The sequence below is a fragment of the Macaca thibetana genome, chromosome 13, assembly GCF_024542745.1.
Source record: "Macaca thibetana thibetana isolate TM-01 chromosome 13, ASM2454274v1, whole genome shotgun sequence".
NCBI lineage: Eukaryota > Metazoa > Chordata > Mammalia > Primates > Cercopithecidae > Macaca > Macaca thibetana.
This window is the reverse complement of record NC_065590.1, coordinates 81,852,564-81,865,643: the sequence shown is the minus strand read 5'-3', so window position 1 is coordinate 81,865,643 and position 13,080 is coordinate 81,852,564. Positions and strand designations below refer to the sequence as shown.

Here is a 13,080-nt window from a genome sequence, read left to right as displayed (position 1 = left end):
TCAACAAGGACACGCTGCACTTTGTTAAGTTCCTGTTATATATAATATAGTGGTTAGAGTCCAGGCTTCGCAATTGGATAAACCTAGTTTTTGTTTTTCTTTTTGAGATGGGGTCTTGCTATGTTGCCCAGGTTGGTCTTAAACTCCTGGCTTCAAGTGATCCTCCCACCTCAGCCTCCCTCATAGCTGGGATTACAGGCGTGTGCTGCTGTGCCCAGCCTCGATGAACCTAGTTTGGATTCCGGCTGCCGTTTACTAGCTGTGTGATCTTGAGCAATTACCTAACCTGTCTGCACCTACGGTTCTTCATATGTACAGTGGGAATAACAATATCTACCCTCTCAGGTTGGTGAGGATGAACATGAAACACTCCACACACTTGGTCCATAGAGTGATACCTGTTGTTCTTCTACTTTGAAAGGTACTAGGGGTAGGGGGCTATGCAGCTGAGGCAATGTCTCCACTCTCAGCAGACCTATCCCGAGGGAGTCAGGTACGTATGCAACCAGCACACCAAACAGGATGAAATAGGGGCCACAGCAGAGGAACAGAGGAAAAGCAGCCTGGCCTGATGTTATGGAACAGGGTTAAGTTTGGTAGAAGAGGTGGCAGCTGAGAGTATCTCGAGGGGTACAACTGCAATGGGCAGAAGAGGCTTGGAAAGGGCAAACCAGGCAGGGGACAGTACATGACCGAGGGTACTGGGCTGGAGAGATGAGGCTGGAGTGTGAGGAACAGGGAAGACCTGTAGCAGGAGAGGAGAAGTAAAGGAGAAGTGGCGACGGTGAGCAGCCAGAGCCGTAATGAGCAGCTTATTTAACAGACAACAGATAAGGGCTGGGCACGGTGTGTCACACCTGTAATCCCAACACTTTGAGGGTCTGAGGTGGGTGGATCACCTGAGGTCAGGAGTTCAAGACCAGCCTGGCCAGCATGGTGAAAGCCCGTCTTTACTAAAAATACAAAAATTAGCCAGGCATGGTGGCACGTGACTGTAATCCCAGCTACTTGGGAGGCTGAGGTAGGAGAACTGCTAGAACCCAGGAGGCAGAGGTTGCATGCAGCGAGTCGAGATCGTGCCATTGCACTCCAGCCTGGGTGACAAGAGTGAAACTCTCCCAAAAACTAAAAAATAATAGGCCACAGATAGGAAAACTATACAACCCGTGGAAAATCCAACTTGCCACCATTTTTTTTTTTTTTTTTTTTTTTTTTTTGAGACGGAGTCATGCTCTGTCGCCCAGGCTGGAGTGCAGTGGCCGGATCTCAGCTCACTGCAAGCTCCGCCTCCCGGGTTCATGCCATTCTCCTGCCTCAGCCTCCCAAGTAGCTGGGACTACAGGCGCCCGCCACTTCGCCCGGCTAGTTTTTTGTATTTTTTAGTAGAGACGGGGTTTCACCGTGTTAGCCAGGATGGTCTCGATCTCCTGACCTCGTGATCCGCCCGTCTCGGCCTCCCAAAGTGCTGGGATTACAGGCTTGAGCCACCGCGCCCGGCCCATTATTTTTTTTTTTATTTGTTATTTTTTGACACAGAGTTTTGCTCTGTCTGGAGTGCACTCAGGCTGGAGTGCAGTGGCAAGATCGTGGCTCACCACAGCCTCGACCTCCTGGGCTCAAGTGATCCTCCTAACTCAGCCTCCCGAGTAGGTGATACCATGCCTGGCTAATTACTGTATTTGGAGAGATGAAATTTTGCCATGTTGCCCAGGCTGATTTCAAATGCCTGGGCTCAAGTGATCCATCTGCTTCGGCTTCTCAAAGTGCTGGGATTTCAGGCATGAGCTACCATGCTTGGCCCAACTAACCACCATTCAAAATAAAATGTTCTGGCTTGGGTGCAGTGGCTCACACCTGTAATCCCGGCACTTTGGGAGGCTAAGGCAGGCAGATCACTTGAGGTCAGGAGTTCAAGACCAGCCTGACCAACACAGTGAAACCCCATCTCTACTAAAAATACAAAAATTAGCTGGGTGTGGCTGTGGGCGCCTGTAATCCCAGTTACTCGGGAGGCTGAGGCAAGAGAATCACTTGAACTGGAAAGCGGAGGTTGCAGAGAGCCAAGATTGCGTCACGGTACTCCAGCCTGGGCGACAGAGGAAGATACCATCTCAAATAAATAAATAAATAAATAAATAAAATGTTCTACTTTTTTTCACCACCAGTTTTGCTTTTTGCTCTTTGTTTTGTTGTTGTTGTTGTCTTTTTTTTTTTTTTTAACAGACCATGAGCCAAGAATGATTTTTACATTTTTTTAATGGTTACATTTTAAATGGTTATATAGTACCTACATAATATCTGGTTTGGCCTGGAAAGCCTGAAATATTTACTATCTAATCTTTTAAGAAAATGCCTGCTGACTCCTGCTACAGGCAAAGGCAAAAGAAGCCGGTGAAGGTTTCTAAGGAGGGGAGGGATGTGGCCAGTCTAGTCTGTGCTCAGGAATCGAGCTCTGGGCAATGGCAGGGAGGAACTGAGAAACGAGAGACTGGAGACAGGGTTCTATCAATAAAGAGGCTTTTCCAAAACTAGTTGACAGATAATGGAGGCTGGAATGAGGTACAGGAATAGAAAGAGGGAGAGCAACTTTTGGGAGAAAAAATGGACTAGAAGTTGGCAACTGAGAGGGAAGAGCAGGAGGCTGGCGATGGCTGGCAGGGATACGGCGGTGCTGATAACAGCATCAACAGAAGCAGGAAATATGTGCAGAAGAGGGATCTGTAGGGTCCCACCCTTCCCATAGCCAAACTTCAGAATAAGGGGTTCTGAGAATGCCAGGGAGGCTCATACTGGTATCACAGAGAAAGGTTCTCTGGACTCAGAGCAGGGCTTCCAATTAACAAGGGGGCAATTTTACTTGATAGGGGCCTGAGAGTAGAGGCTACTACTGGCGCTTAGTGGGTAAAGTTAAGGATGCTGCTAAACATCCTTAACAGCCTGACCAACATGGAGAAACCCTGTCTCTACTAAAAATACAAAAAAAAAAAAAAATTAGCCAGGTGTGGTGGAGCATGTCTGTAATTCCAGCTGCTTGGGAGGCTGAGGCAGGAGAATTGGTTGAACCTGGGAGGTGGAGGTTGTGGTGAGCCGAGATGATGCCATTGCACTCCAGTCTGGGCAACAGGAGTGAAACTTTGTCTCAAAAAAAAAAAAAAAAGAGTTCAAGACTTCAAGACTAGCTTGGCCAACATTGGCCAACATAATGAAATCCCATCTCTACCAAAAAAAACACATATGTTTTTCTACAACACATATGACAACTACTTGCAAAAACAGAGTTATCTGGCCCCAAATGTCACTAGTGCTGAGAATGAGAAGGATGGCTGAGGGCGACTTAGTCATGAGGTCCTACAGAGAATGGTCTGCCCAGGGCTATTTTCCTGGGTGGTGAGCTGCTGTGGAAAGAAGGGCAGGCAGCCAGCAGCCTCAGGTTCGTTAGACCTTTAAGGGACCCAAGAATAGACTGCTGTGTCTTCTGCACATTGGGATATCCTGGGGTGGCTACAGATCTGAGAGTCTCCTAGAATCTCTCGTGATTTTCTGAGGTCTGAGCAGGTTAAAAATTGGAGTTGAAATTTGCACTGTGAAAGCAATTAACAGAGAATTGTATATACACTTAAATTAATAATACATAATAATAAAATAACTGAAGGGTTTATGGTTAGCCATCTGTGCAGAGCAGTGGTGAGCTGGCATGGATCCTTACTATAATAAAAGTACCACTTCAGCAAATGACATGACATTTCTCAAAAGAAGATATACAAATGGCCAACGAACATATGAAAAAATGCTTAACATCACTAACCTGAGGGAAATGCAAATCAAAACCCCAATGAGATTACTACCTTACTCCTGCAAGAATGGTCATTATCGAAATGTCCAAAAACAGTGTATGCTGGCATGGATGTGGTGAAAAGGGGATGCTCATACACTGCTGGTGGGAATGTAAATTAGCACAACTACCATGGAAAACAGGATGGAGATTTTTTGAGGAACTAAAAGTAGACCTACCATTTTTTTTTTTTTTTTTTTTTTTTTTTTTTGAGACGGAGTCTTGCTCTGTGCCCCAGGCTGGAGTGCAGTGGCGCGATCTCGGCTCACTGCAAGCTCCGCCTCCCGGGTTCACGCCATTCTCCTGCCTCAGCCTCCCGAGTAGCTGGGACTACAGGCGCCCGCCACCTCGCCCGGCTAATTTTCTTGTATTTTTAGTAGAGACGGGGTTTCACCGTGTTAGCCAGGATGGTCTCGATCTTCTGACCTCGTGATCCGCCCGTCTCGGCCTCCCAAAGTGCTGGGATTACAGGCTTGAGCCACCGCGCCCGGCTAGACCTACCATTTGATCCAGCAATCCCACTACTGGGTATCTACCCAAAGGAAAAGAAGTCATTATATGAAAAAGACACACGCACACATATGTTTATTGCAGCCCAATTTACAATTGCAAAGATTCAGAACCAACCTAAGGGCCCATCGACCAATGAGTGGATAAAGAAAACGTGGTATATAAACACCATGGAATACTACTCAGCCATAAAAAGTAATGGAATATCTTTTGCAGCAACCTGAATGGACCTGGAGGCTACAGTTCTAAGTGCGGTAGCTCAGGAATGGAAAACCAGATGCTGTATGCTCTCACTTATAAGTGGGAGCTAAGCTATGAGTATGCAAAAACACAGAGTGATATAATGGACTATGGAGACTCAGAAGGGAGAGGTTGGGAGCGCGGTGAAGGATAAAAAACTACGTATTGGGTGCAATGTACACTAGTTGGGTGACGGGTGCACCAAAATCTCAGAATTCACCACTAAATAACTCATCCATGTAACCAAAAACCACTTGCACCCCAAAAGCTATTGAAATTAAAAAAAAAAATTAACAAAGTACCATTTGGCCGGGCACAGTAGCAATACTTTGGGAGGCTGAGGCAGGTGGATCACTTGAAGTCAAGAGTTTGAGACCGGCCGGGCGCAGTGGCTCACACCTGCAATCCCAGCACTTTGGGAGGCAGAGGCGGGCAGATTACCTGAGGTCAGAAGTTCAAGACCAGTTTGACCAACATGGAGAAACCCTGTCTCTACTAAAAATACAAAAAAATTATCTGGGTGTGGTGGTGCATGCCTATAATTCCAGCTACTTGGGAGGCTGAGGCAGGAGAATCACTTGAACCTGGGAGGTGGAGGCTGCAGTGAGTGGAGATCATGCCATTGCACTCCAGCCTGGGCAACAAGAGCGAGACTCTGCCTCAAACAAACAAACAAACAAAAAAAAACAGTACCACTTCAGCTACAGTTAACTGCATTGCCTGTAATTTTATAAAACAGCTTTCTACTTTTCTTTTTTTAAACATCAGGGCATCTATATTGCAGCTCCAAATGCATACTGCCAAACCATGATTAAGAGTAAATGGAGAAAAGTGTAAAGAGTCTACAGTACTTGTTATAACATGCATCTTTTAGCTGAAACTAAGCAGACGTTCTTTTCCGTAAAGGACGCTTCAAACCTTAGCATTACCATTACTATGGAACATCAGAACCAACCTGAGGGTCAGCTATAAAACCTGTTACCCTAGAGACTGGTACAGCTTCATGATTTGACGAAATGCCTCCAGATGCTCTCAGAGTGAAGGGTTATGGAGACAATCCCATGCTGAGAGAAGAGGCTGGGGTGAGGCACAGCAGAGAGGAAGAATGCCAGAGAAACCTGTCCTGCTGGAGACATGGCCAAGAATCACGCAGGTGAGCCACAGGAGAAGGGCATCAGGGATGCAGCTGATGTTTTCTTAGGATACTTTCTTGTATCTGGAAAAGTGGCAGGTGGGAGGCTGGCATGAATAAACCCTGGGGAAGAAGTTATTGAAAGAAAACCCAGACAATGAAGTAAGGGCCACAGGATTTCAAAGTCAGGAAAGGAGAATTCAGTGAAATAAACCCAACTGGATTTCATTCATTCATTCATTCATTCATTCATTCATTCATTCATTCCTCTATAGGCCAGGACCCAAAAAGATCTCTGGAGACTCTTTTAGGTTTATAGCCTTTCTCCAGAATACCAGTTGGTACAATGATGAAAGGATGCAAGAATTGTGGAGCTGAAAGTTTACTGACGAGGAAAATGAGGTTTGTAAAGGTTACGTGCTTGTTTAGATGAAAAAGAAATGGGATTTAGCCAACAAGACTCGATTAGTGGGAAGGGCAGTCCATTCACGTGTAATTCACAGATTTAAGATTTACATCTCCGTTCAGTGGGGTGACATTATTTGACAGGAGGTGGTGTTGAGGGGTTCGGACAGGACAAAGCCCACTTTTGAGAGCTGGCTGCATTTTACTACTCTACTGAACATTTTCTTTCCCAAGTTGCTGGTAACTTCCTTATTGTCAGATTCACGGGCTTTCTTGTCTTACTGTCTTACTAAATTCCTCCTTCTTGCAATTATCTGGGCTTCCAAGAGACCCGAGGGTCCTTCTCCTGCCTCCTCTTTCTTCTTTTTGTCTACTATGCGTTTTCCCTAAGGCTCACGTTTATGGTTTCAATCCTCATTTTGTGTTGAAGGGTTCCAGGTCTACATTGCTAGCCCTGTTTTCCCATTGAAATTTCAGTTGCACACATCCAATACCTAGCAGATCTTTCTGCTTGACTGCCTGGCTATAGGACATAATAGTATGTTCAAAATCAGATCAAAATCCCCTCCTAACCCAGATCATGTCTCTATTTTCACTTGTTCAGGAAATGACACCCATCATTTCCCCAGATTCTTCTTAGGCTCCAAGCCTACAAGTCATTTTTCTTCATCCTTTTCTGTTAATGCTTTGTTGAGATTCAGCCTGTAGTGTTCTGGGGGAGGCAGTGTGTCCTAGGAATTCAATATTCTTCCAGTGGAAGAATTTCTCCAGTTGGCTGAGGAGATAATTTTCTTGGAGGCCCTGAAGGATGGTTTTCATATGCTGTGTGCATTCTGGTCAGGAGAGGAAAAGACAGAAATATAGTACAGGAGGGAAATTCAAGAAGTAGGTAAGGAAATCTCTCAGCCTGACATTGATGAGAGTGATTAAAAATATTGGGGGGCTGTGGCATACATCCCAAAGCTACTTTTCCCTTGTATCCTCAGACTCTTGTTTGGTACTCAGGGAGTTTTGGGGGAGTGAAATACAAACACCCATCCCCCATTCCCACCATGCAAGACAGGACCATCCAGGAATGAGCCTTCTGGCTACACAAGACTAAGTTGCTGAACATAAAAGGAACCAAAACCATTTTTGTTCATCTATGATGCTTTCCTAGAAAGATCTTGATGAAAAGAGGGGAAATGAGAACAAAAATAACTCCACGAAGTCTGAATTATATGAGGTATTCAAAATTGATCAGGTCCCGAGAGACACAGCTATGGGGCTTCAGACACGCCACCTGCCAAGTCGGAGGGGCAATGGTTTAAAGGCATTTTGTTCCTGACTAGCTGCTTCACTCATTAGCTTCATGTTCCTGGAATCTGTGATAAAAAGAACAAAGTATACATAATCAATAGCTTATGTTATTATTTTTAAAAACCTTATCTGGCCTGTGACACAACCTCAGGAGATTCTGAGAACATGTGCCCTGCTTATGTTACTTTAATGTAAGTTCTTGGTAAACGACTTAGGAACTGCCTTTTCATTTTTTTTTTTTTTAAACTCACTATAACTGCTGCTAATCAGAATGTATATTTGAATCTTTGCTCCTGGGGGGGCCATCCTCAAGCTTTGGGCTCAAATAAACTTATACTTAATCATAAAGAAAAACTATGGCTGGATGCAGTGGCTCATGGCTGTAATCCCAGCACTTTGGGAGGCCGAGGCAGGCAGATCACCTGAGGTCAGGAGTTTGAGACCAGCCTGGCCAACATGGCGAAACCCCATCTCTACTAAAAATACAAAGATTAGCCGGGCGTGGTGGCGTGCACCTGTAGTCCCAGCTACTAGGTAGGCTGACGCAGAAGAATCACTTGAACCCAGGAGGCGGAGGTTGCAGTGAGTTGAGATCATGCCATTGTACTCCAGACTAGGCAACAAGAGCGAAACTCTGTCTCAAAAAAAAAGAAAAAAAAGAAAAAAAGAAAAGCCAAACCTATTTTTAATATTGTAGTGATATTTCCTCTTTTTGGAAAAAAAATAACAACAAACTGCCAGGTCCCTACGGTGAGTACAGGTGCCAAGGCCGATGGATGAATACATCCTGCCGACTCTTGCGAGGCCATGTGTGGGAGGGAGCTAACACTGGCAGACAGTCTATGCACCTATCCTGGGACTGCGACCAGGCTAAAGGTTTGTGGGAGAGTCCTATGTATAGCACAGCAATCCTCACTTACCAACAGACGTCTGTATAGTTTGCCAACTTAGGAGGGCCACAGTGGTGCCTGAGGCCCAGGATACCACTGACCCGGCTTGTGTTTCTGCATTTAGGATATCATGTCAACCATGAAATAACTTTCAGACTATTTGATGGTGGTATTTGAGTACGATTTCTCTTTTTAACCTCCAAAAGGCCAGGATCACTGCCTTGAACATATATAGTAAAACACTGCTAAATAAATAAATGAATGGCAATCCTTTGCCTTTCGGGAAGTAGACTCAGGCTTCTATTTCAGAGGATTAAGAGCCAGGGAGCCCAGAAGACTGCAGAAGCATGTGAATCTGAATCGCTTCCCAGTGAGACTGTATCCAAAGGCTAAGATGGGAACGTGACCCATGAGGCATGCTGACATCAAGGGGTTCACCAACAATTTCTTTAGTGGACAAAGAGGAGGTTTCTTTTTCTTGTCGCATAGGTTTGTTTTTTTGAAAGTACTTTCTCTTAAACTTACAAAGTTAATATTCATGAGGTTCATGTGAGCCCTTGTGGGTCGACCATTGCTAACTAAACATTGAGTGCCCTTCCTTTGAGGCATATTTGGTAGAGCTGTGATCAGAAATGGGGGCTTCCTGGAGCCAGGCCAAACCTGCTCTCTTTGGTACAGCTGTAGCTGGATATTTGTCTGGGTCTTGGAAATCAGACAGGACATGATGGCAAGATCCCACGTGATAGCCAAACTCACTGAAGAAAAAGGAAAGGTCCCAAGAGTGGCAATGTTCTCTTAGCCAATTCCCCAATATTCCACTAATTACATTATTTTCAGAGTGCCAGGTATATTACCCTTTGGACCGCTGCCCCACTACCTAAGCTGGGCCAAGGCCACCCTGAAGGAGCTTCCTATCCTTACATAACTTTCACTGTCTAAAGTTACAGTATTTAAGTCTGATGATCATTATATAAAATGTTCTATAAAATGTATATAAAGTTACAGTCTTTAGGCCAGATGATCATTATTAGGTAATTAACTTCTAATAGGAGAGATCAGACAAATGTTGCAGGAAACACATCCTTCATGAATAAACAGAACCCATTTCCTTGGATAGCTCAGTGAATGTGGTGTTAGAGATCCAGCAGTGAAATTTTATGGTGCACTGAGTCACTAGGAAAAATGGAACCCTAAAATGTTCCTAGAGTGAACTTGTACATCTGAACTCTTTCCAGACTAGGACTGGGATATTGTTTGATCGAGACCGGAGTGGCCCATAGCTCAAGTGCACCAATGGTCATAAACACCATTGCCAGTAGGGACCTAATCAGTCTGTGGTGACCCTAGTGTCCCCTCTGTAACATGCTGATGAATCCTACAACCATATTTCTGACTGTAAGCACTGGACTTTTACTGAGAAATGTTCAAAATATTTTCAAATGATGCAAATAACTATAGATATCCTGCATTTTATAGATTATTATCTTTAAAAGATAAGGTGATTTTTATGCTATGTATCAGTGTATTTTCTTTAGACAGAAATAACAATATTAATAATAATACTAATCAGCTTGGTTTTTTTTCAGTAATATAAAATTTTTTCAGATTCTTTTTTTAAAAAATTATTTTTATTATTTGCTTTCTTGGGAAATCGGATTCCTTTTTTTTTTTTTTTTTTTGACACGGAGTCTCGCTCTGTCGCCCAGGCTGGAGTGCAGTGGCGCAATCTCAGCTCACTGCAACCTCCGCCTCCCAGGTTCACGCCATTCTCCTGCCTCAGCCTCCTGAGTAGTTGGGACTACAGGTGCACCACCACGTCCAGCTAATTTTTTCTATTTTTAGTAGAGACAGGGTTTCACCACATTAGCTACATGGTCTCGATCTCTTGACCTCATGATCCACCTGCCTCGGCCTCCCAAAGTGTTGGATTACAGGTGTCAGCCACCGCGCCCGGCTCAGATTCCTTTTTATAAAGGATATTTCTGAGCTATAATTTAGTCTCCTGAATGGATCTATCTGGGAGTGCCTTGAGCAAAATAACTGCTATAGGTATGTGAACTAGTTATGTCCCTTATAATTAATACAATTATTAATTCATACAGACTATAAGTCAAAATCTTATAAAATTGGTTAATACTGGTTATCATTCAGCAAATATTTATAGTGAAGACTAGCTTTAAATTGACCTGAGAACTAATATCACAGCAGTGGTAATTCCTGCTTCTTGGATTAAACATTTTTTAAATGAAATGTCTACTGGAAGCTCTACTGCTACCACTAAGATCAATATCCACAATGCCTGCCCTCTTCTGAAAGAGTTTTCAGGTGAGGTGTAGGGTGTTTCCAGTCTGTGCTCACTTGGAGCAGGTGCACGCAGAGAGAGATCAGGAGATGCTGTGCTAGTCTGGCAGACTGTTGGAAGTAGATTTGCAGCAAGTAGCTGCAGCTGCAAAGTGCATCTCTGGGGTATGGAGGGCTGAAGAGAAGGAGGGGACACTAGTGATCAGCAACAACAGGTGAAGTGACACCCTGGATCACTAGGAAGGGAATACTTCATAACAAGGGGATGAGACTATCAGGAGCTGGGAGGATAAGTAGTCTCCTTTCTCTTCCTCCAACAGTCTCACTCATTCGTCTACTTGGGGGAGGTATTTCCAACATCTGCTTCTCTGGGACTTCTGGACAAACTGGAGGATTAGACTTCCCAGCCCCCTTGAGGTGAAGTGTGGTCATGTGACTTGCTCTGGCCAATGAAATGGAGAGGAAGTGATGTGTGTCACTTCCTGGAAGCAGCATGTAATGGCTGGGCTTGATTTCCATCCTGTTCTGCTTTGCCCATGTAAATGTACCTACTGATGCAGAAGTGCCAGAGATGGAAGCAATAAACTCTGTGTGAATGAAGAAAAAAGAACCAAAACTAGCAAAAACCTAAACAAGTGCACTTTGGTTCCATGAAAGCCATCAGATTTCTGGGCTGTTGGCCACTCCTGATGCCATGCACCATCTTCTTTCTCCCTTTCTGACAGTCTGCCTCCTCTGTACCCTCTTCTCGCCTCCTCCCCTCACTACCTATCTCTTCTTTCCTTTCTCTTTACTCTATGGTCCCATTGCTCTCCTAGCTAGAAATTATAAGTATAATGTTTTATATTCCTAACCTAAAACATGTATTCATTTGTGTTTTTTTTAAAAAACGGGTAGGCCGGGTGTAGTGGCTCATGCCTGTAATCCCAGCACTTTGGGAGGCCAAGGCGGGTGGATCATGAGGTCAGAAGTTCGAGACCAGCCTGGCCAATATGGTGAAACCCCGTCTCTACTAAAAATACAAACATTAGCTGGGTGTGGTGGTGCGCGCCTACAGTCCCAGCTACTCAGGAGGCTGAGGCGAGAGAATCACTTGAACCGGGGAGGCAGATGGTACAGTGAGCCGAGATCATGCCACTGCACTCTGGCCTGGGCGACGGAGCAAGGCTCCGTCTCAAAAAAAAAGGCAAATTTTTAAAATTAAACGTTTTATGTTTCTCTCCCGAAGGACAAAAAGCTCCAAGGTAAACAAAAACTCAGCTTCAGTTTAAAAAATGTATGCTTTGAAACCTTACTATGTTATATAAACATATGGTGCTAATATTGTAGATAAGTCTGCAATTGACTTTCTTGTGTGGGTCAGTGGCTATCGGGAAAAACAAAAACAAATATAAACCTCCCCCAAACACCATGCAGCAGCCACACAGCTCAGAAAAACCTGAGCTCCCTCTGGAGTAGGTTCTGAACAGGAAATCACTGCAAGTGGAGTCAGTGCCTCAGTCGTTGTCAGTAATTTTGTTAAGAAGGCTGGCACAGCCCCAGCATCCAGAAGCCTAGTCAAGACTGCACGACATCTATAGTTAGCAAAATAAGTCCTCATTTTCATGCACATTCATTCATGACATGAGGTCACCCCAGCACCCCGAAAGTTGTTTCAAGGAATTAAAATCACTCCAGACACAAAACAACAGAGAATGAAAGGCAGGAAAATGCAATGGTAGCCTGGCTAATCATGCACACTTCAATGCTCACAACAGATGGGTACTTACAAGCTCTGGTTTTAAGTAAGAACATGCTCTACCGGGTAAACATGCTTTGAACTTTTAGAACATTTTACAACACCACGGGGAGACCCACTGGGAGTTTTACATGTAAAACCCTCTTCAGAGATGATGTGCTGGGAGAAGAGGAGAAACATTTACATGAGTAAAGAAAGAACGTGCAACAAGAGCGAGAGTCCAGCGGGAAATTCTGAAGTTCACTTACTGCCTGCTTTTGCTCTTCCTCCTGGAGTGTTGAAGATGAAAAAAAAGGCAGAGGAAAAAAGGAGAGAAATTAATGCCCATCACCACAAACATTGGGAAGAAATGATAGAAAAATCAGACAAACCAGGCCAGGCCCATGGGTGCTGAGATCAAAGGCCCCATCCCCCCACAGGAGCATCAGAGGACGAAGCAAGCAGCAGACCGTGGCCCGGCGAGTAATTCAATGCTAACTCCTAGAGCTAGAAGGAAAGAACCTTAGAAACCACCTTGCCAACATTCTTACTGTAGATGAAACAGGCCTAGAGGGCCTGACCTGCCTACAGTTCACATAGCTGTTTAGGGGAATCTGAAAGAGGAAGTGCAACCATGACTTGAAATTCTAGGCCGGGCGCGGTGGCTCACGCCTGTAATCCCAGCACTTTGGGAGGCCGAGGCGGGCGGATCACAAGGTCAGGAGATCGAGACCACGGTGAAACCCCGTCTCTA

General features: G+C 44.6%; 1 protein-coding gene across 19 annotated transcripts in view; it reads right to left on the bottom strand.

Annotated features, from left to right (window-relative positions):
* Positions 1-13,080, bottom strand: part of DTNB (dystrobrevin beta) — a 303,400-nt gene that overhangs the window by 27,899 nt on the left and 262,421 nt on the right. For 13 of the 19 annotated variants that reach the window (XM_050753639.1, XM_050753647.1, XM_050753648.1 and 10 more), the window contains one exon: positions 12,596-12,616. The exons of the other annotated variants lie outside the window; for them this stretch is intronic. In XM_050753639.1, coding sequence (XP_050609596.1) covers positions 12,596-12,616 — 21 coding nt within the window. The remainder of the gene's footprint in view (positions 1-12,595; positions 12,617-13,080) is intronic. 19 annotated transcript variants of the gene reach the window in all.